Source organism: Erinaceus europaeus, chromosome 1, assembly GCF_950295315.1.
Source record: "Erinaceus europaeus chromosome 1, mEriEur2.1, whole genome shotgun sequence".
Taxonomy (NCBI): domain Eukaryota; kingdom Metazoa; phylum Chordata; class Mammalia; order Eulipotyphla; family Erinaceidae; genus Erinaceus; species Erinaceus europaeus.
Genome location: NC_080162.1, coordinates 139,700,267 through 139,728,010, shown reverse-complemented (window position 1 = coordinate 139,728,010; position 27,744 = coordinate 139,700,267). Strand labels below are relative to the sequence as shown.

At 41.7% G+C, this 27,744-nt stretch overlaps 1 protein-coding gene across 1 annotated transcript; it reads left to right on the top strand.

Annotated features, from left to right (window-relative positions):
* The first annotated feature begins 2,631 nt into the window (after positions 1-2,631).
* Positions 2,632-25,871, top strand: DCSTAMP (dendrocyte expressed seven transmembrane protein). Its single transcript, XM_060196005.1, has 5 exons — positions 2,632-2,837; positions 15,855-15,983; positions 16,090-17,128; positions 23,302-23,607; positions 25,459-25,871. The coding sequence occupies exons 2-5, from the start codon at positions 15,934-15,936 to the stop codon at positions 25,519-25,521; spliced, it is 1,458 nt and encodes a 485-aa protein (XP_060051988.1). The 5' UTR covers positions 2,632-2,837; positions 15,855-15,933; the 3' UTR covers positions 25,522-25,871.
* Positions 25,872-27,744: the final 1,873 nt, after the last annotated feature.

Below are 27,744 nucleotides of genomic sequence, written 5' to 3'. Positions count from 1 at the left end.
GAAAGGGGTATAAATATTGTTGACTGTAAACCCCATCTATTTGATTTGGCCTGGGACCCATATTCAGCTTAGGAGCCTATGTGACCACTGCCTCCCTGTAGATCTGAGCTCACATTCTGTGGTCATGAGTAGGAACATTCCAAGCTGCCCCAATATCAGGACCCATCTTCCTCAGGTGTAGCATAGAGTATGTTGCCCATCCTCCCTTTGGAGGATGGAACATTCTCTACTGTTGTTGATCCAAGTTGAGGGCAAGGTGCTATGGGTTTATTGTTCCTGATAGATATGACCGGTAACAAGGTGAGAGGGATTTATTTGAGGTCTAGGCCCATCATGTCTGTTTGGGAATCTCAGGACTCCCCTTTAAGGGCCCCAGCTGATGGGGTGGCCTGATAGTGACTGAAGAGTCATCATTAAAGTATGCCAGTCTCTTGCCCTTATTTAGCTTTTGCAATCCTTGCTTTGCTAAGGTTAGCTTTGGAGTGAGTGAGAGAACTGTAATAGGAAGTATGTGAGGAGGCTATCTAAGTCTAATTAGAAACTATTTCACTAGGAACTTTGTACTGACTCACTGGAAACTGTTGTGTACTTCTGCTTTCAAATATATATTTTGCCCTAGTTTATGGATACATGTGGACATATGCTCTATCTCACGGGACCTGGTCTATATCTAGGTTTTTTGGGACTTTGTTAGGAAGTGAACTGCCTGGAATGGAATTAGGGAATCCTATGAAAGGAAAGGTCTCACCTGAGTAATGAGGGTGAAGGGTTGACATTCCACGCCTGAAGTCTCTGGACACAGTCTGAAGTGAAGCATGCTGAGGTGGTACTCATTGCATTGATTAGGTTGGGATCAGCAGATGCAATATCATTGGTATGAATTGACAGAAGCATGATGGAAAGTGAGCCCCACCCTAGAGGTTCCAGGACTGGAGGAAATATAGGCTCTGTTGAGGAAGTGGTAGGTTCCTGCTGTCTTAGGGTTAAGAAGACAATAGATAGTTATTGCTATAATCACATTATTTGGCAATTGGGTTAACTTTGAAAAATCCCTTTGTTAGGATTTGCTGTATCATACACAACATCACCATACTTTATGTCCTTTGACATTATTTGTATATAGCTGTGCCACCGGCTGCTTCTGTTCTCTCTGGTCTAGGCTTTTGAGAGAGTCAACATATCAAAGACTCAGCCTATGTATTAAAAAGTCTCAGTATGTACTTTAAAAAGTTTGAGGCATACAATCAATTTTCCCTTCTCATATTAATTAAATAGAGATTTATATGACTACAAATTAATAGGAGTGTACATAAACCCAATTCTTACCACCAAAAGACTGTGTCCCATCCCACCCCCCACCCCCACCACCACCACGGGCACCCAAACATCCACTCTCACCCTCACCCCAGGGTTTTTACTTTGGTGCCCTACTCCTTAATTTTCTCTTTTTATAAAAACACTAGTCTAACTGGATTAGGATTCACCCATCATTGATTTACTAGAATAAATGACTCTGACATAGTACATTCCATCTCCCTTGAGCACCCAGTGGGAGGTAAAGCAATGCCTTACTTCTTTTTTTTTTAAGATTATTTTCTTTATTAAAAAAATGATCTATTATTTACTTATTATTGGAGACAGAGATATTGAAAGGAAAAAGGGAGACAAAGAGAGAGAAAGAGACAGAGAGAGACCTGCAGCCCTGCAGCCCTGCCTCACCACTTCTGAAGCTTTCCTTCTGCCAGTGGGGATCAGGGGCCTGAACCCAGGTCTTTGCACACTGTGATGTGTGTTCTTAACCAGTGCCTGACCCTGGAAGCTTCCATATTCTTTATCCCTCTTTGGGAATGTGACCAACATTCTTTATGGGGTGCAGGAGGTGGAAGGTCTGGCTTCTGTAGTTGCTTCTCTGCTGAACATGGACATCGGCAGGTGGATGCAGATCCCCAGCCTGTTTCCATATTTCCCTAGTAGGGCAGGGCTCTGGAGAAGTGAAATTCTGGGGCACACTGGTGAGGTAGTATGCCCGGGAGGTCAGGATGGCATCATGGTAGCATCTACAACTTGGTGACTAAAAACAGTAAGATATAAAGCAAATTGTTCAATAAACAGGGACCTAAAGGTAGGGAAAGAGCAAATGAAACTAGGGGTCTTCCTGTGGGAAGAAACTAGGAAATCTATTTTAGGTATGTTCCAAGAAGCTGATGACTTTAGTAATTTTTTACCTGAATAGCTGACATGCAGGTGGACGAAAAGTATTGTTTGGGAAGATGGTGTATGAGAATAGGGCTAGAAAACTGCATTAGAAAAAGAGTAACTCCCAAATAAGAGGAAAGTATATAAATACTGTTAACTATAAACCCCATCACAGGGTCCATATCTATTCATATTTAGCAGAAGAGCCTGTGTAACCTTTGCGTCCCTGTTAGTCTGAGCTTACAGTCTATGGTCATACCTAGGAATATTCTAGTCTGTACAAATTTCAGGACCAGGTTTTGTCTCTTTTTTCCCAACTGTTTTATATGTGAAACAGTCCAAAATATTACCACTACTCATTGATATTTGAAGAATCTTCCTTTTTTGGTCATAATTTCTAAAGCATTTACTATGAGGAGAAGACAAAAATTAAATATGTCATCCCTTGGAGTCAATTAGAATCTTGGTCAATATTGAATGACTTAGTCATTTTTCAAGGGAAATAGATTGATTCATGGCGACGTGATCCTCCTGTCACTTCTGGTTCCTTTTTTTTCCTTTTTTTTTTTTTTTCCTGTTCTACATGGAGTCATTTCTTGTGAGAACCTTTTAACATTCAAAGAAGAGCCTCAGAGGAGACTGTAAGTAAAACTTGCAGAATAATCTTGCTCTTGAAACTTTCTAAAGGAAAAAAAATAAGTAAATTGGGGTGTGATCAATGGATCTGGGCAGATTCTCTTTTTTTTATCTTATCTGAGAACAGTGTGTGTGTGTGTGTGTGTGTGTGTGTGTGTGTGTGTTTGTGTATGTGTGTGTGGTGTGTTGGGGGGGGCAGAGGCTCCTGGCACTTTGCTTTACAGAGAAACAACAGAATGAAAACCTTAGCTTGTGTCAAGAAAGGAAGGCAGCAGCACAGTCTTTTAGTAAAGCTGTGAGCTGTGTGTATAAATATGTTTTCCTCCAACTTTTGAAGAACTAAACCTGTCAGCCAAGCCAGGGTGATGGGGAGCAGCTAAGCCGGCTATGCCTTGCCAGGCTTCCTTACCAATGAGGCCCCAGAGTAATGGACTGAATTGCTCCATTAGTGCTGTTCTGTTTACTCCATGCCTTTCATGAATCTTTTCTTTCTCATAGGGAGGTTATTTTCATTGAGGAAGACATTTGCTTGCTCTTTCAGGGCATGAATGATTAAACAAAGTTAGAAGGAGTTCACTCCACCTCAGAGGCCTGGGTGCCTGCTCGAGCCTTTTTGGTCTTTTGAGCTAATTATATATTTCAGAACAAATCATGTGTATGCAAAGTTTTTAAAAAATTTTTTATTAGTAGTTTAATAATGATTAACAAGATTGTAAGATAACAGGGGTATAATTCTACACAGTTCCTACCACCAGAGTTCTGTGTCCCATCCCCTCTACTGGAAATTTCCCTATTCTTTATCCCTCTGGGAGTATGGATCAAGATCTTTATGGGATGCAGAAGGCGGGAATTCTGGCTTCTATAATTGCTTCTCCACTGGACATTAATATTGGCAGGTGGATCCATATCCCCAGCCTATCTCTATCTTTCCCTGGTAGGGTAGGGCTCTGGGGAACTGAGGTTGTCTGCCCAAGGAAGTCAGGATTGCATAAGCCAACATTGTCTCTGAGAGTCCTGTGTGAGCAGTAATTTTGAAGCTCAGTTAGTCTTGGGCTCTGCAGACCAGACTAGTAAAATGTCCTCACCAAGGTCACAAAGCCCCTTGTGGGTAGAAGCAGATAGGTCACAGTTCTGCTCAGGCTTTGGATTATTTTGTTTTTAATTATTGAGAGTGTTATCATTGAAGTAACATTGCATGACAACATTATAGAAGGTTCATTGTGATCAAGATGTGATCACTGAAACCACTATACTCAATTTTCCCTTTTTTAAATTTTACATAATCATTTTTATTTTATGCATTATTATTATTATTTTAGAGTTTTTAATTAGTGATTTAATAATGATTAGCAAGACTGTAAGATAACAGGGGTACATGTAATTCCATACAGTTCCCACCACCAGAGTTCCATTTTCCATCCTCTCCATTGGAAGCTTCCCTATTCTTTATCCCTCTGGGGGCATGGCCTGTTTCTATCTTTCCCTAGAGGGGTAGAGCTCTGGAGAGGTGAGGTTCCAGGACACATTGGTGAGGTCATTAGCTCAGGGAAGTCAGGATGACATCCAGTTTTCACTGTCAGTAAGATTTCTCTCATAGCAAGCAGATAGCAGAGAGAGGTTGATGGGTTTAGACTAGATCCCTCTGGAGATTAACTAATAAAACTAATGGGAAGGGCACAGTCTATAGTAGGGGAGATGAGGGAAAGATATAGTAGGGGAGGTAGGAGAAAGAGGGGTCATCAGCTTGTCTTTTTTCCTGTCTAGTTTGTCTGCAGACCTTGTCTAAATTTGTGGAACACAAGCCATTGACCTCTGTGTCCCAAGGTCCGAAGGTTAGAAGGAGCTTGTCCTTCCTAGTGGAAATTGTAGGGTATAAGATTATACCTGGGTTCTGGGGAAAGTGGAGCAACTGGAAAGTAGCTCCATAGACTCTTCCCCAAGGAAGGCCACTGTTGCGTTTTCCAGCACCTCCAAAGCAATGAGCTTCGGGTTTTTGTTGGGTCCTGGATATACGCAATGTCAGTATCTCCCAGTCCAGAAAGTTCCTAGGTGTTAGGGGAAGTGTATTCATTTGGAGATGTGTCCTGGCTGCCAACTGAGTTCTGTTTGAAGCCAATATGTCTTCTTCAGACTTGGTCTGCGCTCTATTGTTGGTTCTTAAGAATGTGGAGCCCCTTAACTCCCCTAACAGAGGGAGAAAGCAGGACTCTGAAAGTGGGGTATGGGTGAGGACCCCCCAACCCATCCCCCCCCCCCCGCGCTCTTCACATCAGGGATTTTACTGCTGACATAGATATTTAAGGGGCTAGATGGTGATGCACCCAGTTAAGCACACATAGTACTAAGGATCTAGGTTTGAACCCCTCCAACCCCACCCCACTCCCCATCTTCAGGGGATATGCTTCACAAGAGGCAAAGCAGGTCTGCAGGTGTCTCTCTTTCTCTCTCCCTTTCTCTCTTTCTCTCTCTCTCTTTTGCCTCCAGGGTTATCACTGATGCTCAGTGCCTGTACTATGAATCCACCTCTCCTGTGCTAATTATATATATATATATATATATATATATATATATATATATATATATATAGACAAGACAGAGAACTTGAGAGGGGAGGGGAGTGGAAATTGAGAGATGGAGAGAGATAGATAGATAGATAGATACTTGCAGACCTGTGGTCTTTTCGACGATTGTGAAGTGACCCACTTGCAGGTGGGGAGTCAGGGGTTTGAACCACGATCCTTGCTCAGGTCTTTATGCTTTCTACTATGTTTGCTTAACCCAGTATGCTACCTCCCTGACCCCCTCTGTCATCCCCTTCTCTCCCCCTTCTCTCTCAATTTCCTCTCTGTCTTGTCCAATAAAATGGAAAAATATGGTCACCAAGAGCAGTGGATCTGTAGTGTCAGTACCAAGCCCCAGTGAGAACCCTAGAGGCAAAAAAAAAAAAAAAAAAAAAAAAAAAAGACTTTGAATACCCCACCCCTAAGGAAAACCCTCAAGGTCACTGTGTTTGGTATGGGGCATGTTATAAAGTGTTGGTGAGCATGTGCAGATGTGATGTTGCCACCAGGTCTGTTTCTATTTCCCATAGCAACAGCTCAGATCAGTGAGAAAGCAGATAGCTGTGGGCTTGGGATGGAAGCATATTTCTTCATGACTCCTGGCTGGGACTGGGGACTTCTCACCAACCTGTGCCTTTTCTTCTGCCTCCAACCAGCTACACAAAATTTGTGCACTCCTTTCCTCTGATCCCTCACTCAGGATTGGAAGCAAACTGCAATTTAGAATAAAGGCAGGAAAGTAGCAATTACTTGAAATGCTGTTGTTGATGAAAGCAAGAAGCATATCTGTATCCTGAGGAGACAAGGAAGTGAAGACAGGCAATAAGCACTATTGATAATGGAGGCCAGAAATAAGAGACATTGCAAGCTAAAGGGTTGAAGTTAGCCTTTTAGAGTCATCAAAAAGAAGTGATGGAGAGTGGAGAGGGAGGGAGTCAATCCAGGTACATACACACACACACACACACACACACACACACACACACACACACACACACACACACACACACACACACACCAGAAAGAGTGAGGGAGAGGGAGAAGGAGAGGGAGAGAGAAATAGAAAGAGAGAGAGAGAGAGAGAGAGAGGAGGGGGAAGATAAAATAGTTTACTATCTTTGGGCAAAAATAAATATTTCTTTCTTTTTTTTTTTTTTATGCCTCCAGGGTTATCACTGGGGCTTGGTGCTGGCACTATGAATCCACTACTCTTGGTGGGATTTTTATTTTTCCTGTTTTATTGGGTAGGACAGAAAGAAACTGAGAAAGGAGGGGAGATAGAGAGGGAGAAAGACACCTGCTTCACCACTCATGATGTGCTCCCACCCCCACTGGTGGGGAGTCAGGGGCTCAAACCCGAATCTTCGCACAGGTTCTTGTTCTCAGTACTATGTGTACTTAACCCAGTGTGCCACCATCCAGTGCCCCTCCCCTAAACAAATATTTACCCAAAAGTCCCTTATGTATGAGACTGGAAACTGGCCTGAAGCATTATTTTGCAATGTCCCAGTGAATTAAGCAGGGAAAGGTAATTCAGGGGTGGAGAGGAAAAAAGTTTCAGAGAGGCAGGAGGAAAAAACGATGGAAAGAAGTGAAACAAAGCGAGGTTCACCTAAAGATCGAGGGTGCCAAACTGTCAGCTGGTGGCCCAAATCAGGCAGAGTGTTTAAAAATAATTTAAGCCAACTTAAAAAAATTATGCATGCCTTCAAATGCTGACTTAGTCTTATATGACTTTGGTAAAGTCATTTAACCTTTCTGAATCTCAGTTTCCTCATCTGAAATTATAGGTGCAATAGTATGACTCTGCTGTGATGGTGAGAAATGATGCATATCAAATTCTAAAATACATTCAAATTTAGATTTCTAGAAATCTGGCATCACTGAGTCTATGGATAGTCTTTTTTTTTTTTTTTTCCTTTTAAGACTTACTTGGGGCCAGGCAGTGGCACACCTGATTAAGCACACACACTGTAGTACGCAAGGACCCGGGTTCAAATCCAGGTACCCACGAGTGATGAAGCAGGGCTGCAGGTATCCCTCTGTCTTTTTCTCTCTGTATCTCCTCCTTCTTCTCAATTTATCTCTGTCTCTATCCAATAAATAAAGATAAAAATTTTTTTAAAAAAATCTGCTATGAAAGTGGTACTGTCTCTAAGTCCACCTTCTAAGGGATGGTCTTGTTTTCTCTATGGCAGCAAAGAGACAAGAAGAATTAGGTTGCTGCATCTGTCTTATCTCCAGAAAGTCTTAGAGGACTTGGTAAAAGCACTCCTTGTTCTGAAGGAGTTGGGATGGGCCTTATATTCAAATAGGAGGGATGGGCGGTAGAATAGATAGTATAATGGTTATGCAAAGAGACTCTCATGCCTGAGGCTTCAAAGTCCCAAATTTAATCCCCTTCACTGCCCACCCCCACCATAAACCAGAGCTAAGCAGTACTCTGGTAAAAGAGAAGGGGGAAAAACAAAGAGTGAAGAAGAGAGAAAAAAAAAAAAAAAGGCAACACTTAACAGTGACAGGAAGAGCAGACTGCAACACCAAACCAGCCCTTGGGCTCATGGTCTAGAACTACTTTTTGGTTTGCGCTATAAAGTAGGAGAGAATCTATTTAGCCCTCTTGCTGCAGAGATTTGGGTGACATGCTGTTTTCAGCACACAAAAAACCCCAAGGACAATAATGTTAGATCTGTTGCTTGTTAAGAAAACCTGTACCTCTTACAGGGAAAAATTGCAGTCATCTATCTTATTTAATTGATATGTGATTTTACTGCTGACTGTTAAAATTTTAATGTGTGCATAAATCTGTTCTATAGTTTTAGAGAAATATCTGTATTAAGAACATACTGTACAGGATATAAACAAGAGAAGGGAATAATGAATCCGAATTATACATTATTAATTTTTTAGGAGGCCAGCAGAATGGCGTTGTATAAATGAGACTGGAAAAATTAATAAAACATCTGGGACTTCTGACTTGCTTTAGAGAAAAATACACTGATTTGAGATGGGTCCTTACAAGACCAACAATTTTGTCATAGTTAAAAAAATTTACAGAGGGAGTCGGGAGGTAGCACAGCGGGTTAAGTGCATGTGGTGCAAAGCTCAAGGACAGGTGGAAGGACCTGCAGGGGAGTCACTTCACAAGTGGTGAAGCAGGTCTGCAGGTGTCTTTCTCTTCCCCTCTCTGTTTTCCCCTCCTCTCTCCATTTCTCTCTGTCCTATCTAACAATGATGACATTAACAACAACAACAATAAAACAACAAGGGCAACAAAAGGGAATAAATAAATAAATCTAAAAAAAATTAACAGAGAGAAACAGGTTTGTCATATACAGGCCAGTTTTTAAAAATTATTTTTATTAGTGATTTAATAATGATTAACAAGATAACGGGTTATCTTGATTATAATGATTCTAAGATAACAGGGGTTTAATTCCATACAGTTCCCACCACAGATTATGCTTAGTGACATAGGTAGCCAGGTAAAAGATAAGTACAGAATCACCGGAGAAGGTGACCCTGGTGCAGAATGGTTTAACTTACATGTGGAATCTAGAGAACTGAACACAGGAACTTGAAAATAAATAGACAAAAAGTCAGCTTGTATCCAAGACTGTGGAAAACCATAGTGATTACCTAGGGGGGTTAGAGAGGCAAGAGGGCAAACTTTTGGTGGTGGGGAAGTTGTGAAATTATAATTCTACTAATTTATAATCTCATAAATCACTATTAATTTAACATGTCAGGGGGTAATAAATTTAATACTTTATCTAAGTATCAGACCATAGCTCTAAGTATACAAATTTTCTTTAGCCTAAGTATTTAATGTTTCATATTTGTAAGATGATCAAATTCTGACACTGGACTTAAATTGTTTAAAGAGCTCTAATATTCTCCAGTTTCATCCATTTTATCCCAAAGGATACAACATCATGTTTTTTATTGCTGAGTAGTACTCCATTGAGTGTATGTCCCATATCTTTTTTACACAGTCAACTGTTGAAGAGTATTTTGGTTGCTTCCATATTTTGGCTATTATGAATAATGCAGTTATGAGCATGGGGGTACATATATCCCTTCAAATTAGTGTTATTATCTTTTTTAGATAAATGTCTAGGAGTAGAATTGCTGGATCATAAGATATTTATTTAATTTTATTTTTTTTATTTATTATATTTATTTATTTTTATTATATTTTATTATATATTTATATATATATTATATATTTATTTTATTATATTTATTTATTATTATTTATTTTATTTATTTAAGATATTGTATTTATTTAAGGATTCTCCAGACTGTTCTCCATAGTGGTTGTACCAGTTTGCATTTCCCACCAGCAGTGTAGTAGAGGTCCTCTCTCTCCACATCCTTTCCAACACTTGTCCTCTCCTGTTTTGTTGATGAAGGCCATTCTCACAGGTGTGAAGTGATATCTCAATGTGGTTTTAATTTGCATTTCTCTGGTGATGAGTGAATTGGAACATTTCCAAATATATCTGTGGACCATGTGTATCTCTTCTTTAGAGAACTGTCTATTTATACCTTCTGCCCACTTTTTTTAAAATTGTGCTGTTAATTTTATTTTTATTGAGCTGTATGAGAACTCTGAGCTCTTCTTCTGCATTTCTTAACTCTTAAGTTGACATTCTTTCAACTCTTGAATACACTTCTCTATACTATATTTAGATTCTTGGAGAGCCCACATAGTGAGATTTCTATAGTCTTATGCTGGTAGTCTCTCTTAGTCTATAATTTCTTGGAATCCTTTTATTTCACTTCTATCTCATTGGCTTGGCATGTTTGCAAGTTTGTCTCTGCAATTCTTCTGTTTATGCATTTATTGTGCTAGTTATTGCTGGTCATCAGGTGGTGCTATTGTTGTGGTCTCTAGGCTTCTCTTTGTCTATATGTTGGGTGATGGAAGGGTGGGGGCTAGGGAGCTGGGACTAGGTTTCTTTTTCCTTTGGGCTTTCTGTACTCTTTCTGGTGTGTATACATGATTTCTCTGTAAGATTTCACTTTGAAACCAAGCCTCAGGGGATTAATGCTGGGCTGCAGCTGCATTCAGAAAAGCAGGGCTCACTTTACCATTTAGCTACCAGCTGCTGCAAATTACATATTTGTTTTGGCAACAGATAGGACTTCTTTTGTTTACAAATAGTCCCTGCTTACTTGTTGTGTCCTTGTCTGTAATTCAGTAGGTTAATGCTCCTAAATTCATGGATTAAAAGCTGAAAGGTTCCCTTTTCTCGAAGCCAGCACTGTGTGTTGCTTTGGCTACTGCTTCCTCAAGGGGGAAGTGGTGCAATACTCTGCTGGTGCCTTTTTAACTTTTAATTTAGGTTAATTTTTAAATTTATTTTCCCTTTTATTGCCCTTGTTTTTTTTATCATTGTTGAAGTAATTGATGTTGTTGTTGTTGGATAGGACAGAGAGAAATGGAGAGAGGAGGGAAAGACAGAGAGGGGGAGAAAGACAGACACCTGAAGACCTGCTTCACCGCCTGTGAAGCGACTATCCTGCAAATGGGGACCCAGGGCTCTAACCCAGACCCTTATGCAGTTCTTGCACTTTAAGCCACGTGTATTTGCTTAATCTGCTGCGCTACCACCCAACTCCCTTGCTGGTGCTTTTAATTCTTTGTGTTTGGTTTCCTTTCCTGCACCCCTCCTCACCCCAAATCATGCTCAAGCACCTACCTGAGGCTGCGGTGATTCTGCAGATGTCTTAGTTGTATTTGGTGAGTTTTGTTAAGTCCCATAGTTGGAGATACTTGTTATCTTGGGAGAGACAGGTTCTATTTCTCATTACTCCATGGCCACACCTCTCAGAAGTCCTTATGTAGACTCTTTACACCTGCCCATGTGGTGTGGCAGCTCTGACTTTGACTGGCAATAATACAGAAGGTTTAGGAGCACAGCACCTCATCAGCAATCTCCAGTAGGAATGCAGTAGGAGTGGGGCTGTGATGGGGGGGTGGGGACCTGAAAACCTTCAAATAAAATCTGATTCAAAAAAGAAGCAGCCTTGCAGGAAAAAAAATATCAGCGTCCTTTCACTGGTCTCCAATTTTTTTATTAGTGATTTGATAATGATTAACAAGATTATAAAATAATAGGGGTACAATTCCGTACAATTCTTACCATTGGAGTTCCATGCCCCACCCCCTTTATTGGAAGCTTCCCTATTCTTCTTCTTTTTTTTTTTTTTATCTCCAGGGTTATTGCTAGGGCTCGGTGCCAGCACTATGAACCCACTGTTACTGGTTCCACCCCCCATTTTTATTGGATAGGACAGAGAGAAATTGAGAGAGGAGGGAGATATCGAAGGAGAGAGAAAGACATCTGAAGACTTGCTTTATCGCTTATGAAGCGAGTTCCCCCCACAACCCCTGCTGCAGGTGGGGAGCAGGGGCTGGAACTGGGATCCTTTTGTGGGTCCTTGCACTTTATATTATGTGCTTGTCACCTGGTGCACCACCACCCAACCCCTAGCTTCCCTATTCTTTACTCTGGGAGTATGTACCAAAACCAAAATTATTATTTTTTTTTTCTAGGGTTGTTGCTAGGCATCAGTGCTGGCACTATGAATCCACTGCTCTTGGAGGTCATTTTTTTCCATTTTACTGTATAGTACAGAGAGAAATTGATAGAGGAGGGGATGATAGAGAGGGAAAGATAAATATCAACATCTGCAGACCTGCTTTGTTGCTAGTGAAGCTTCCCCCTTGCAGGTGGGGAGCCAGGGGCTTGAACCCAGATCCTTACTTAGGCCTTTGTGCTTAGTATTATGCGCTCTTAAGAGGATGTGCCACTGCTTGGCACCCCCTTTATGGGGTGCAGAAGGTTACAGTTCTGGCTTCTGTAATTGCTTCTCAGCTGGTCATGGACGTTGGCAGGTGAATCCACACTCCCAGACTGTTTCTATCTTTCCCTAGTGTGGTGGGGCTCTGGAGAGAGGAGACTTCAAAACACATTGGTGAGGTCATCTGCCCAGGGAAGTCAGGATTTTTTGCATTGGGACTTCATGCTTGTATATTTCTACTGCTCGAAGTGGGCACTGACCCACTGCTCATAAAGCTTCCTCTGATGCCATGTATGGTACCAGGGTGTGACTCCTGTTCTAACTACCATCGCAATTCTCATTCCTTTAGGAAGTCTAAAAAACATCCTGTTATGAGAAATCTTGCTAAGGCCCATCCCACATGGTAATGGCCCTTCCTCAACACTGCCATTTCTCCTCCATCTTTTCTCTCTGCGGTCCATTGATATTCAGGGTGTGTAAAGCAATTCGGAAGTTCTTTATAACACAGCTGGAGTGATTTCCACAGGTTAGCTCCAAGTGTGTCTGTGTCCCCACATCATTCTGCCTTTCATAACCTCATTCCACTTTAACTCTGAATGAACAGCACCTCCTTGCCTAGGTTGCTCAGTGATTGCATTCTACCCAATGCCTGACCACCTCTCTCATTCCCCCAAGAGTTACTGACTGACTCAAGCAGAATTGAGATACCCTACAAATCCAGCCCCCTCATATTTGCTATGAGAAGGAATTTATTTTAGAGGGATTAAAAACTAATTAATGACTACATTAAAATCCCAGACATATGGTGAAATGTTCATTGGATATTTCCATAGGTCAATCAACAGGGAAAAAAATTCAAATCTATCTTTGCCTTTCCAGATGATCCCAGGCTTTTCTGAATGCATCACTGAACAAAATCTGCACGACTGACGCAACAGTAGCAGCCCCATAGCACCTTCAGTTTTAATTATGCCTGATGGGGTGGGTGTTAGCTCAGTAGCAAATACTCATGTTTTCCTTTGTAAGATATTCAGGAAAGAAGTGCACTCAGAATATAGGGGGAAGCAGAGGTGGGAAGAGGCAATAATTACAGGTTATAGAGGTAACAGAGTCACGTGTAAGTTAGTTTGCATGCCCTCACATGCTTTCTGGTTTATAAAATTAGAGCACAAGCAACCTCCTCACTAGGGAAAGACAGAAATAGGCTGGGGTTATGGATCAACCTGCCAATGTCCATGTCCAGTGGAGAAGTGTCAAGAGTGGGCCCACTGTGTGGGAAGTCCAGGCCATTGTTTCCATGAGAGTCTGAGTGGGTAGACCCCAAGTTCTTCCCTCCCTCCAGGTTGAGACAAAGGCAGGTGCCCCCAGCCTCGTGAACTAATGATGGATGGCTTCTCTGGACGGGGGTTACCTTTTTGCACACATGCCCCTGCTCCCCTCTTAAAACAAAGGCCATGAATTACTGTGTATTGTCCATGGCTGACCTGAAAACTGCTGCAGATATCCTGGTTTTGTTCAACTGCTCCCTTCCCCTCTGCCTTAAAGTGCCTGTAATTTACCCCCAGAGAAATAAGCATTGTGAACTCATGATCAAGCCTTGTACAGTAACTTTCCTGTGTGATCAAATAGTTTGTAGGTCAAGATGTAATTATGTGTTGTGTTTGGGTTAATGATTACCTCAACTTTCTCCCTGGACAATGCGGCTTGCTTTCTCCCTCAATAAACGAGTCACGCCTCTGAGACTTCTCCCAGAGCTGGATGAGTCTGGCATGATTCTCTCCTTTCCTTGCACATCACCCCCCCCCCACACACACACACACAGAGCCACCCCAGGACCCCCAGGGGGCCACTCTGACCTCCGCCAACCAACCCTGGGGAGGCAGGGGGCCAGGAGCAATACCACAGAGAAGCAATTACAGAAGCCAGAACTCCCACCTTCTGCACCCCATAAAGAATTTTGGTCCATACTCCCAGAGGGGGAGAAATGTTAGAAGAGGATGACTAGAGGGTTTTGAACTTCAACCCTATCAGGACCTGAGAGAGAAGAGGAAAAATTGGAAAACATTTGGACATAGTAATAGGTTTATGTGTGACTTGAAAGGAAGAGAACACAGGGGAAAAATGGGGGGGGATATATATGTACAAATACAGACAGATAGTTGCAGAAATAATATAGTTAACCCATATATGCAGCCATAAGAGAACTGCTATATCTTCTAATGGAGGGAATGGGACACAGAACTCTGGTGGTGGAGATGGTGCAGAGTTGTACCCAATACATTCTAATTTTGTAAAATCAATATTAAACCACTAATAAAATTTAAAATAAAATAAAATAGCACAATCAAATAGATAACCATCAAAGGAAAAAAAAAGTGATCTTATATAATGTTGTTTATGGACATTTCAGCCTGTCCATCAGTTTAGGATTTGTTTGCACTATTAAGACTCATGATGCAGCTTTTCTGCTATTTCCAATTAGCAATTATAGCCTAACAAAGCAGTATTGATTTCTGTGGGGTAAAGTAAACAAATATTTTCCTGAGATACCTGGGATCACTTGGGGGCTGGCTGGGGACTGGCTTTTAATGAGTACTAGTTACCTGGCTATGTGCTGAGTTGATGGAATTGACTGGTCATGTACTTCCCATCTTCTAGCAGCCTGACTTGATGTGACAAGATGAATAATCCTCTTCTTTGCCCTTCCCATGACCTTGCTCTATTGCAAAGAGACTGTGAATAGTTTTTTCCTTAACTGTAAATGATAGCTTGTATGTGTCATTCATTTAAGGGCCTCAAGATGGAATTTCCTGGATTATCTGAGTGGGCCCAATAACATCTCTGTAATTCAAGAAGGAGATAGAAGGATTAGAGTCAGAGAGAAGGTACAAGAAAGGAAGCAGAGGTGGCACCTATATTACCATTTGCAAGGAGCAAGGTTCTCCCACTTATAGGGAAGAACTTTCATGAGCCATGAAATAGTGCTGTGGGTGTCTCTTTCTCCCTCTCTCTCCCCACCTTCCCTCTCAATTGCTCTCTGTATCTATCAAATAGATAAACAAGCAAATAAATAAATAAATGCAATGTGGGAGCAGAGGTCAGGGAGAATATGAGAAGCAACATTGCTGGCTTTGAGGTAGAGGTGAATCCAATAGTCAAGAATGTAGGTCTCCTTTAAGAACCAGAAATAAGCAAGGACATGAGTTCTCTAGAACTCCCAAAGAGCATATCCCTCTGGACCCATATAAAATTTCTGACTTCAAGAATTGTAAGAGGGGAATGGGTGGTGAAAACAGCATAATGGTTATGCAGAAGAATTTAATGCCTGAGGCTCTCAGGTCCCAGGTTCAATCCTCAGAACCACTGTAAGCCAGAATTGAGCAGTGCTTTGATCTCTCTCTCTCTTCATATAAATAAATAAATAAACATGTATCTCTCTCATTAAAATTAAATAAATACTCTTTTTAAAAAAAAATAAAAGAGAACTATAAGAAAATAGGTATTGCTTTGAGGCAATGAATCTGTGATAATTTGTTTCAGCTACAATTGGCAACTGACATCCCCTGGACTTCCTAGAATGTTGGTAGTAACTTTCCAAGAAGTGAGGTCTAGACTTGGGATTGTCACACTGTTTTCTGTTTTCCAAAGATGCCATAAGCCTATCCCAAACTCAAGGATTAGAGAAACAGAGCCCACCTTTGAGGAATCCTGTTTCTCTTGGCTCTTGATGGAAGGACCCATCAAGTCACCTTGCAAGGAGCCTGAGAACCAAGAAAGGTGAGGATTATGGCCCTTTTTTTTTCAGTCACTACCATGACCTTTGCATAGTGACCAAGGACATTCAAAAACATCATCTAAGCTTGATTTCTCTTCTCATTTCCAGGGACATAGGGAGCATGGATGCCTGGACCTCAGGCAGTATCTTCCTGAAGCTGTGGGGAATATATGTGTCTCCAAGAAGCCCAGGGTGGGTGGGCTTGCTTCAGCACTTAGGTGCTTGCTGCTTGGTAGCTTCTGTCTCAGCAGGCCTCTTCTCTGTGGCCTTCCACTGGCTTCTGTCCTCCCTGCTTGTCTTTGTCATCTCCTGGGCAGTCATGTGTGTTCTGCTGTGCTGCTCCAAGCACATGCGTTGCTTCCTTATCCTCTTCTTCCTCTCCTGCGGCCTGAAGAAAGGCAGGAATGCTTTGATGGCTGCTGGCACAGGGATTGTCATCTTTGGACACCTAGAAAACATTTTCCACAACTTGAAAGGCTTCCTGGACAGCATGACTTGCAACTTACAGGTGAAGAGCTTTTTCATTCATTTTCCACTTTTGGAAAAATACATTGAAGCCATCCGGTGGATTTATGGTCTGGCCACTAACCTGGATCTCTTTGATGGCCTGGTTTCCTGGAATCAGACTCTGGCAGTTTCTCTTCGCAGCCCCAGCCAAGCCCTGGAGGCCCAGCTCAATGACACGAAAGGCCAAGTCTTAGGTGTCTTGTATCAGCTGGTGATGACCACAGAGGTGCTGTCTACTCTGGGGAGGCAGCTGCTGACCCTTGCAGGGATGTTGCTGGTCTTGCTTGGCACTGGCCTCTTCATGAAGCGGTTTCTGGACCCTTGTGGATGGAAGTTTGAGAACTTATACCTAACTAGACAATTTGTTCAGTTTGATACAAGGGAGAGGTGTCGAGAGAGGCCCTGTGTCCTCCCACTAAGTAAGAGGGAAAGGAAGAAGTACGTCATGGTCCCCTCTTTCTGGCTGACTCGCAAAGAAAGAAGAAACCTGGTGCTGTTCTTCCTCCCAGTGCTCACACACCTTTATGTCTGGGTGCTGTTTGCAGCCATTGATTATCTGCTATATCGACTCATTTTCTCCGTGAGCAAACATTTCCAGAGCTTGCCAGGGCTTGAGGTTCACTTGAAGTTGCACAGAGAGGTAGGTGTGAAATCCTCAGGGTGGTGCTTGATTCTTTGCAAAAAATCATGAAATAAATAAAAATAAAGAAGTAAATAAAGTATCCTGAGGCTCTCATGGGAAGAGGGCTGTGTCTCTTTCACCTTGTGACCCTCTCATCCCCTCAGCCCAGTGGGCAACACGTAAAAATATCCCAAGGAAGTTTAGTCAACTTGAAGGCCCAGTGTTAGAATATGATAGTGTGGACATCTTTGGTTGCTAGAGTCATTTTTTTTGTGGCCACTTATCGTTTTTGCCAGGCTGGCTTCGCAGGCGGGAGACAGAAACAACCAGAGACTCATGGCTGAGCTGAGAACGCAGTTCAATCTTTATTCACGAGTGGGGATGTGGTTCAACAAACTAATCTAATCTAATCACAACCCAGTTCTGTCTTGCATCTCTCTCCTCCGGAAGAGACAGGAACAAAGGAAGTACCTAACATAGGGGGGCGGGGAGAAGGTAGAAGCGGGAACCAGCGATGACTAAACCAAATGTCCCAGAGGCAGGGGTGGGGGGGGGTGGGGGGGACCAAACCAATATCCTGGAGGCAGGGGGGTGCCCAGCCAACAGTGGACGTGCAAACAGAACACATCGCAAGCAACACAAGCGAACCCAATGTGATGATAAAAACAGAAGGCTTCACAAGCAGAATCCAGAAGCATACCAACAGCCACTGTGACAAATTACCACAAACTTGGTGGTTTCAAGCAATGGACATTTCTCTCTCTCTCTCTCTCTCTCTCTCTCTCTCTCTCTCTCTCTCTCTCTCTTTCCTCCAGGGTTATTGCTGGGGCTTGATGTTGGCACTACCAACCCACTGATCCTGGCAACCATTTTTTTCATTTTATTGGGTAGGATAGACAGAAATTGAGAGGGGAGAGAGGAGGATGAAATAGAGAGGGAAAAAGAGAGAGAGAGAGAGAGAGACCTGCAGACCTGCAGACCTGCTTCAGTGCTTGTGAAGCATCCTTCCTGCAGGTGGAGAGTGGGGGCTTGAACCCTGGTCTTTGTGCAGGTCCTTGAGTTTAGTACTGTGTGTGCTTAACTGGGTGAACCACCACCTGGCCCCAGTAAATTAAAAAAAAGTGCTCTCCCAAATAAACAAAAAAGAGAAGAATAAATGTTAGATGATCTCATTCATAGGTGGAACTTAAGAAACAAAGATAGACAGGGGCCAGATGATGGCACACCTGGCTAAGTGCACTAGAAGACAGGACAAATAGAAATTGAGAGAGGAGGGAGAGGTAGACAGGGAGAGAGAAAGAGAGATACCACAGACCTGCTTCACTGCTTGTGAAGTATCCTCCCTACAGGTGGGAAGCCAGGGCTCAAACCTGGGTCCTTGCCTTTGTACTATGTGTGCTTAATCGGCTACACTATCGCCTGCCCCCAAACAAGATTTCTTTATTACAGTGTTTCTTGGTGTCTTTGGTTAATGCTCACAGGGAGGCAAAGGCTTTTTTCAGGTAGGTCAATTCAGCATCCTGAGATGGAGTAATTCTCCCAGTGTTCTCTCCTGAAATAGCACACACCTCTAAAGGGAAAAGGGTTTGCATACACTGGGGTGAAGACACAACAAAGAGGAAGCCAAGCAGCCGTAAGTCAAATATAGCCCTAAAAAGCCACCTGAAGAAGTGAAGAAAGACTTCTTTCTCACAATCCAAAGGATTGTGGAAGAACTGCTTCCTCTCCAGTGCCCCCTTGATTTCAACCCAGGGTTACTGATTCCACAGTTCTCACCTTCGTAGAACCTAAGAGGCCAGTAAGAGAAAACAAAGTGTATCTTGGGATGGGTATGGTGGATTGCACCAAAGCAAAGAGCTCTGGAGAAGCAGAGAGAGGGGTGAGCTTAGGGGCTGTGGGTTCCTGGTGTAGGATGGCAGAAAGGGGCCCAGGCTGGGGAAAAAAGTTTCTTGCAGCCCTTTATTATGATGAGATGAGAGGTTTTACCTATGTGTTAACAACGTATTATAAACCACTAACCCCTCCCCAATAAAGTGGAAAAGAAAGAGAACTATAAGAGGGGGCCAGGTGGTGGCACACCCAGTTAAGCACAAATTGTACATAGTAAGCATGTGCTTAATGCCATTGAACCCTACACAAGTCCTAAGTAGCCTGGACTGTGTTTCTCTGAGTTGGTGCCTCCCGAGTCTGCCTTTCTCCCCTCTATTCCCACTCCTCTCAGTGGCTGTGTTAATAGCAAAGACTATGATTTCTTTGTTTTCTATTCTTTCTCTTCTCTATTTCTCTCTGTGGAAGTTTGTGATTGTATGGACACCTCAGATCTGAATCTAAATGTAGTCATATACTTGCTTCTTTTGTTTGTTTGCTAACCTGGAGGTTGTGAAATTGAGCCATGTGGAGTGTGTGTGTGTGTGTGTGTGTGTGTGTGTGTGTGTGTGTGTATGTGTGTGTGTTATAAACCAGGATGGGGTGCATTAGTCCCTGGTGGTCAAATCGCCAAGAGCTGTTTCCCCATGTCTGGTTTTCTGTCATCTTTATTGAGTTACTCTAGTTAGTGTGGCAGCTGGGGGATGCTTCGGAGGTAAGTGGTAGGAAGAGTGCCTGTGATCCCTCCTTTAAAGTCCATTTTCCCTTTCTCTCTTTATTTCCTCTTGGGGTTTGGAATCTTCCTTCTGCATCCATTTTCCCTCCCTACTTTTTCTGGTCCAGCAGGTACCAGGGGCTTAGCTCCTCCCTGCCCTGGGCTGCTTCTCAGAGTTGATTATTTTGAACACTCTGCTTCCCCTGAAGAATTCAGTTAATTATAAAACCCTTTGCTTTTGATGTCTAGAGGAGGGTGGAAAATGGAAGCAGTGTTTCAAATAGAAACAAGGCAAGATTTTCAAACATGTTTGATCTGGAAGGGAGGCTTGTCAAGTCTGAGCTTCTCCAGTATTTTCCTTTTACTTGTTTATTTATTTACTTTTATTATCTCTATTTATTTATTGGATAGAGATAGACAGAAATTGAGAGAGAAGGAGGAGCTGGAGCAAAAGAGAGGAGAGACACCTGCATCCTTGCCCCACCACTTGCAAAGCTTCTCCCCTGCAGGTAGGAATCAGGGGCTTGAACCTGGGTCCTTGTGCATTGTAACATGTACACTCAACCAGGTACACCACCACCTAGCCCTTCTTCATTATTTTCCTCATTGGTCTCATTTATTTCTCTCTCAGTCAATACCTTTGCCTGTTGGGGAGACTCGCAGTATTTTTTGTAACAGAAGGGGAGAGGGAAGTGAGGGAGCAGATTCTGCCTTCCAAAAAATAGTTAGCAACTTTACAGTGTCAGCATCTTGATAAATACATTTTGAGTGCTGTGGTGTCCAGACCATGATGGCTGCCACTGAGGGCTCGTGGACTGGTGGGGGATGGTCACCAGTCACTTCCACTTACAAGGACAGCAGGTGCTGGATGTGGGAGCAGATGTGAGCACAAGACAGGTATGTTGGCTTCTCTCAGAGTCTCTCCTGTCACCTGGGAGACTGATCCCAGCAGCCAGCTTCTGCATGACTGGCAGTGTCCTGTACTTGTCCCTTGGAGGCTCCTGGTCTCTCCTTAGCTGCCTGTTTTACGAGAGAGAAATTATACATGAAGCAAGATATCTCTCCTACTTTCATATGCTTCTTAAATTGAAAGGGAAGAAGAAATAATTAAAATTGGAATAACTGAATAGATGAACACTCCTTAGTCAAAATGGTTGCTACTTGTTGGGCACCTACTATGAACATGATGCTTGGCTGCAATTTCAGGAGTCTCTTTCACCAAGAACGACCCTCCCCTCCCATAATTCAGTTCTGTCTTAGTAAATCTTTTACTAAGAGAGGTAACTACCAGGGCTGGGTGGTGGCTCACATGGTAGAGCACACACATTACCAAGTGTGAGGACCAGGTTCAAGCCCCTGATCCCCACCTGCAGGGGGAAAGCTTCACACATGGTGGAGCAGAGCTACAGATGTCTCTCTTCTCTGTTTCTCACTCTCCCCTCTTTATCCCTCTCTGTCTTTCTTCCTCTATCAAAGAGCAAGAAAAGAAAAAAACAAAAAACCTTCCAGGAATGGTGACAACATATAGGCATAAAGTTTCAGTGATAACCCCAATGGCAAAAAGAGAAAGCCTGTAGGTGACTCACCTCATAAAGCAGACAGGTTACCATGTGAAAGGACCTGGGTTTGAGCCTTGGGACACCACATGGGATCGTCTGCTGAGGGGAAGCTTCATGACTAGTGGTGCTATAGTGTTTCTCTTCTCTTTATCTCTCTTTCTCTCTCTATCTCTGTTTCTTACCCTCTAGCTAGAAGAAAGAAAAAAATGACTTCTGAGAACAGTGGAGTAGTAGTACAGGCACTGAACTCTAGCAGTAACTGGTGTAAAAAATAAAGTAAAATAAAACAGTAATCACATTTTAAAACATCAAGGTATCACTTAGTATATTGTTTGGCATTTCAAAAGACTTCATTTGTTTTCCACTTTACCTTCCACCAATCCCTTACCACAAAATGATGCTTCAATCTTTAAGAAGCCCAGTTTCCCAACTACAAAGTGCCCAGTTAAATGCTGAGCCCAAATAGCTTCTTCCCAGATCAGATATCTGCTGTGTTCTTATTGCAGGATTTCTCATCACTGACTCAATCAATGTGTTTGTTTCTTGGGTAGTGTTCTCTGGGGACCGAGAACTTGCTATTTAATTATAGGCAAACTGTCTTTTTAAATAAGAGATAAAGAAAGGCAACTCAAATGCTTTTTTAAAAATTGCTTAGGCATAGTGTTGGGGGTGGGAGGAGGAAATTATACATTTGACTTGGCTTTTGCACAAAGGACCCAGATGGGGGGGTTTCCAAGTTCCACACAGGTGTTCTGGTAAACCCAAGGTGCACAATGTTCTCTGGCTGTGTTTGAATCCTCTTACAGAAATCATTTACCTCCTCCTGGCCCCCAGGGACCTGGGGTGCTGGGGTGATAATAACTTACTAAGTACTCCAGTCGGTGAGGTTAATACTGCTTCTCCAAGGTGCTTCATTTACACTGGGAGCAGTTTATTCATGGGCAGGATCTGGTCCATTAATTCTTGTTTTACCAAATTAGAAAACAAATCCACCGAGAGATTAAATGACTTTCTCAGGTCAGGGAAAAGAAGGAGCTGAATCAGCACAGGCTTCTCTTGCTGGTGGATTGCTTGGGTGGCTCAATGTCATTTTCTGCCCTCTGTGTCAGTTCACTTAGGACATTGTTTTTTTTTCCCCTCTCCTCTTTTACCTTCAAGTTGGAAGGGATGCAACCTACCCAGGCATTCAAGGGAAAATAGCCTATGTTGAAGACCTCCACCCATTCCACCCATAGAATTATAAAGCCACCTTTCCTAAATGCTAACCTTAGTGTTCTTCTACTAACCAACACCCCTCCCAGGCCCACCAGTTTCTAAAAGGTTGACTTAAAACATAATCTATCCTCTGCTTCCACATGACAGTCTTTTCCTCCAACTGAACTAAAACCATTTTAGCTGTACACACTTTAATGGTGTTCCACACACACACACACACACACACACACACACACACACACACACACACACACAAAATGAGTTGTATGTTCAAATGTGTTGGAAGAGCCAAAGAATAAAGTAAAATAGACTTTCCTCTTTTTTAAAAAAAATATTTTATTTATTTTAATAGGAGAGACAGAAAGTCACACAGAGGGGTGGGGCAGAGCACAGCTCAGCTCTGATTTATGGTGGTGCTGGGGACTGAACCTGGGGCCTCAGAGCCTCAGGAATAAAAGTCTTTTGAAGAACCACTAGGCTGTCTCCCCAACCCTGTAAAATAGGGTTCTCTGTCTTTTCTCAGAGCCTCAATAGTCTCATGGTATTATGACTGTCCCAAGAATGGTTAGAGTAGACAAGCTTATTTGATATACTTCTCACAAAGGAATTTGTATATTCACAGGACCACTTTGAGAAGCATTTTGTTAGCTACAAATAAGACCAGACCCTTTCTCTTTGTTCCAATTGTAGCACTCACAAAGCCATGATGGTTCCTTTAGCTGAAGTTCTCTGCATATTTGAAGATAAATGCCATGTACTGTAGGGTAGTGCTGAGGAAGATAAGAATTGAATATGACAATGATGTGGACCATGATGATTTTATACTTTCCTTTTAGGAGCATGGAACTCAAGACATTCTCCATGACTCTTCCTTTATTATATCCATATATGAACCCAGCTGCATCCCTAGACCAAAGATCCTTTTGTCTAAGACCTGGATTCTTCTCAGCATCATTCTTGTTGTACTTGTGATACTAGGACTGTTGTCCTCCATCCTTATGCAGCTTAAAATTTTGGTGTCATCATCCTTCTACCCAAGTGTAGAGAGGGAGCGCATCCGGTATCTACATGCAAAGATACTACGGAAACGATCAAAGCAAGCAGTAGAAGAGAAAAGACAACCAAGTCAGGACTTTACAAAGGTAAGGCCAATCACAACCTGTAATTGAAGAAACTTCCCAGGCTAAGGAAGGATAAATCCATATCACAGAGGTTCTTTGGAGATTATTGTATCTCAATAAGCTCCAAAGAACTTTCATATTTTTTATTTTTTAATTCTTTCTTTCTTTATGAGATAGAGATAGCCAGAAATCAAGAGAGGAGGAGGAGATAGAGGAGAGAGACAGAGAGACACCTGCAGACCTGCTCCACCACTCATAAAACTTTCCTCCTGCAGGTGGGGACTGGGAGTTTGAACCCAGGTCCTTGTGCATAGCAACATATGCACTCAACCAGGTGTGCCACCACCCGACCCCAAGAACTTGCTTATTTTCCAGGATTAAGGATGTAATATGCACATACACATCTATATGATGTGGTAATATAATGACTTTCATAAGATTTTTTTTTCTTTGAAAAATGCTATAATCTTAGTGGGTGTTACATCTCATTATAGCTTTACTTTCTATTTCCCCAATGGTTAATAATACTAAGCATGTTTTCATGCTATTAGGAAATTTGTGTAAGCCACTTTTTTCCCTGTTTTAGAGAAAAGTGTACTCAAATTCTTAGTTTATTTTAGCTTTGCATTATCAAGTTTTAAGAGCTCTTTTAATATCCCACATGTATATTATTAAACATATTGCTTGTATACATTTATCCATTCTGTCTTTCCTAACCATTTTTTTCAATTTGTTTTTTATTGGTGGGGATTAATGGTTTACAGTCTACAGTAAAATACAGTAGTAGGTATATGTGTAACATTTCTCAGTTTTCCACACAACACTGTAACTCCCCACCTCTGTCCTCCTTTGCTATCATGTTCCAGGACCTGAATACTCCCCTCCATAAGATTTTATTTTCCTTCTTAAGGAATCAAACACACCCATCCAAAAAGATTTGTGTGTACCTATGTTCTTAGCAGCACAATTTGTAATAGCCAAAACCTGGCAGCAACCCAGGTGTCCAACAACAGATGAGTGGCTGAGTAAGTTGTGATATATATACACAATGGAATACTACCCAGCTATTAAAAATAGTGATTTCATCATTTTCAGCCTACCTTGGCTAGAGCTTGAAGGAATCATGCTAAGTGAGATAAATCAGAAACAGAAGGATGAATATGGGATGATCTCACTCATAAGCAGAAGTTGAAAAACAAGATCAGAAGAGAAAACACTAAGCAGAACTTGGACTAGAGTTGTTGTAATGCACCAAAGTAAAAGACTTAGGGGTTGGGGGGAGGATTCAGTTGCTGGAATATGATGACAGAGGAGGGGACATAGTGGGTGTTGTGTTATGTGGACATGTTATGCATGAACAAACAGCTGTATTTTACTGTGAACTGTAAAACATTAATCCCCCAATAAATAAATGAAAAAAATATTTTATTTTCCTTTTTAGCCAAAGTGAGAAAAGTAGGAAATTCCGAACTATGAAAAATCATACACACACATAGACCACATGCAATGGAGTCTGCCCTGAGGGTGTATTCAAAGATCCACTGGAATTTACAGGAGGAACTACATTTGTACATCCTGGATGAGAGAGCCATCTGCATTGTTACTATCAGTTCTCTATGGTTTCTTAAATTGGATAATAACTCATAGACAAGAAGAAACCAAACACACACATTTGCCATTTCAAAGTTGTTCACCAATTTTCTTGTGGCTAGTAGCCCCACGATGAAAAGTTCATGTCAAAGGTATTTGAAATGACCCTAATGCTCATTCATTGTTTTTCTTTCTTCCTTTCTTTCTTTCTTTCTTTCTTTCTTTCTTTCTTTCTTTCTTTCTTTCTTTCTTTTTTTTTCTTCTTTTCTTTCCCCCCTACAGATTCATTTTTGGTTTCCTGTCCTGGAAATGGTTAGGAAGAAACAAATGGATATCCTAAGCTGAAACAACCCATGCTGACCACACTGTACCTGCAGTTCTCCTCTTTCTGCCAGTGTTGGTCACTGTTCCTGGTCAACCATAGAGAACTATGCTGCAAGGACTACGCTGAGGTCAAAGGGTCAACAGGCAAATGGTTATGTCATTTATCTTCCAAACAAGACATTAAATCTGACCCATGTCATAGTGTAGCAGGACAATCACCAGGCCCTTTGAGAAAACATTTCAGTATGCAATAGCAATTAAAATTAAAACAAAACAAAAACCATCTTCACTGAATACTCACAAGCAGACACTAAGTATGATGCCAGTAAAATGTCTGTATACTTTTCATCTCTTTTTTGCTCTGTTTAATATCTTTCTTTTTTTTTTTTTTAAATATTTATTTTATTTATTCCCTTTTGTTGCCCTTGTTGTTTTATTGTTGTAGTTATTATTGTTGTTGTCGTTGTTGGATAGGACAGAGAGAAATGGAGAGAGGAGGGGAAGACAGAGAGGAGGAGAGAAAGATAGACACCTGCAGACCTGCTTCACCGCCTGTGAAGCGACTCCCCTGCAGGTGGGGAGCGGGGGTTCGAACCGGGATCTTTATGCCGGTCCTTGTGCTTTGCGCCACCTGCGCTTAACCCGCTGCGCTACAGCCCGACTCCCTGTTTAATATCTTTCATCCTCCCCCCCACACACACACATTTTTTTTTTTTCTCTTTTTGTGACCCTTACTCTAGAACTCTTTCTGAAACCCATTAAGTTTCTTTTTGGAACTTATTACCAGTAGCTGTGAATTTCTTCTCACCACCTCCTTGACTCCTTACACTTATGAATCTCTTTTAGAGTTTCCTTTAGCTTGGTATATATCATGTGTATCAAAATCATATGGCATACTGCTTAACATGTAATTAGTACCCCTTTTAGACTATATTCAGCATCTACACTACATGACAGAGCTCTATTTTCCCTATACACAAAATACTAAGGAGGGAGAAAAAAGCTCCTTAAATACCAGCTCTCTTTGATCTCTCAAGTTCAAGAATGAGAAAGAAATATAGAATCATTATGTCCTAGGGTGTGGTACAGTGGATAAAGTATTGAACTATGAAGGTCATGAGTTTGATCTGACGAGTGATGCTCTGGTTCTCTCTTTCATTAATAAATAAGTCTTTTTAAAAGGAAGAAAGAAAGAAGCATTTTTTTCTACTTTATTGGGTATTTTTTTTTTTTAACGATACTCTATTGGCATAGGCATAGTTTTACACTTCCTGGGATAGGTAGCTATTTTATATTCTCCACCAACTTGTCATCTTTCTCCATCATAGGACACTGAGTCCTCAGTCCTCTTTATCACCCTTCTACCCACCTTTAGGGTTTTTGAATCTGCTATAATAGACCACAGTTAATTAAGTCTTCATCCCGTATTTCCTCTTGACAAAAAAAAAAAAAAAAAGAAAACTTTTCTCTCTTTTTAACTTTTTTTAATTTGATAGGACAGAAAGAAATTGAGAGGGGAGGGGTGATAGAGAGGGAGAGAGAAAGAGAGACACCTGAGCCCTGCTTCATTGCTTGTGGAGCTTCCATCCTGCAGGTGGGGAGCCAGGGGCTCCAATCAAGTTCCTTGTACGCATTCAACTTGGTGTGTCACTCCAGCCCCTATTTCTTTTTTGCAGTTAAAGTAAGAAAATATATTTATTTACTAGATATTTGTATCATTACTTATTTTGTTTTATTTTTATTTTTTTATTAGTGACTTAATAATGGGCCAGCCCCTATTTTTAATCTTTACGTTTTGAAAAATCTTTCAATTCACAAAACAGTTGCAGAGTAGTTCAGAGTTTAATTTACCCAACATCTCTGATCCCTAAATGTTAGCATTTTATTTGACCATAGCACAAGTACCAAAACCAGATAAGTAACATTGAAAAAATGCTACATCTATAAAGTTCATTTGGTACACTTAGGGCACCACAGCCAGTTTCTCTGCTCTCGCATACTCTGCTCTTGCACCACATTTTTCTTCTTCTATGTAAGAAGGACACCAGAATGTTGGCAAATGGGTTTTATTTTAAATGTTTATTTAATTATTAATGAGAGAGAAAGAGAGAGAGAGAGAGAGCATCTCTCTGGCACACATGATGCTGGGTGGGGATTGAACTCAGGACCTCATGCACAAACTCTTGGATCACACATAAGTCTGATTTTTCTACTTTAGAAAGATCACATGTGTGGTAGCACACC

Excerpts from the sequence above, each read along its gene's own strand:
- DCSTAMP (XM_060196005.1), top strand. The coding sequence starts at position 15,934 with ATGGAAGGACCCATCAAGTCACCTTGCAAGGAGCCTGAGAACCAAGAA. Across the intron at positions 15,984-16,089 it reads GAGCCTGAGAACCAAGAAAG|GGACATAGGGAGCATGGATG; the intron begins GTGAGGATTATG and ends TCTCATTTCCAG. Across the intron at positions 23,608-25,458 it reads CAAGTCAGGACTTTACAAAG|ATTCATTTTTGGTTTCCTGT; the intron begins GTAAGGCCAATC and ends TCCCCCCTACAG.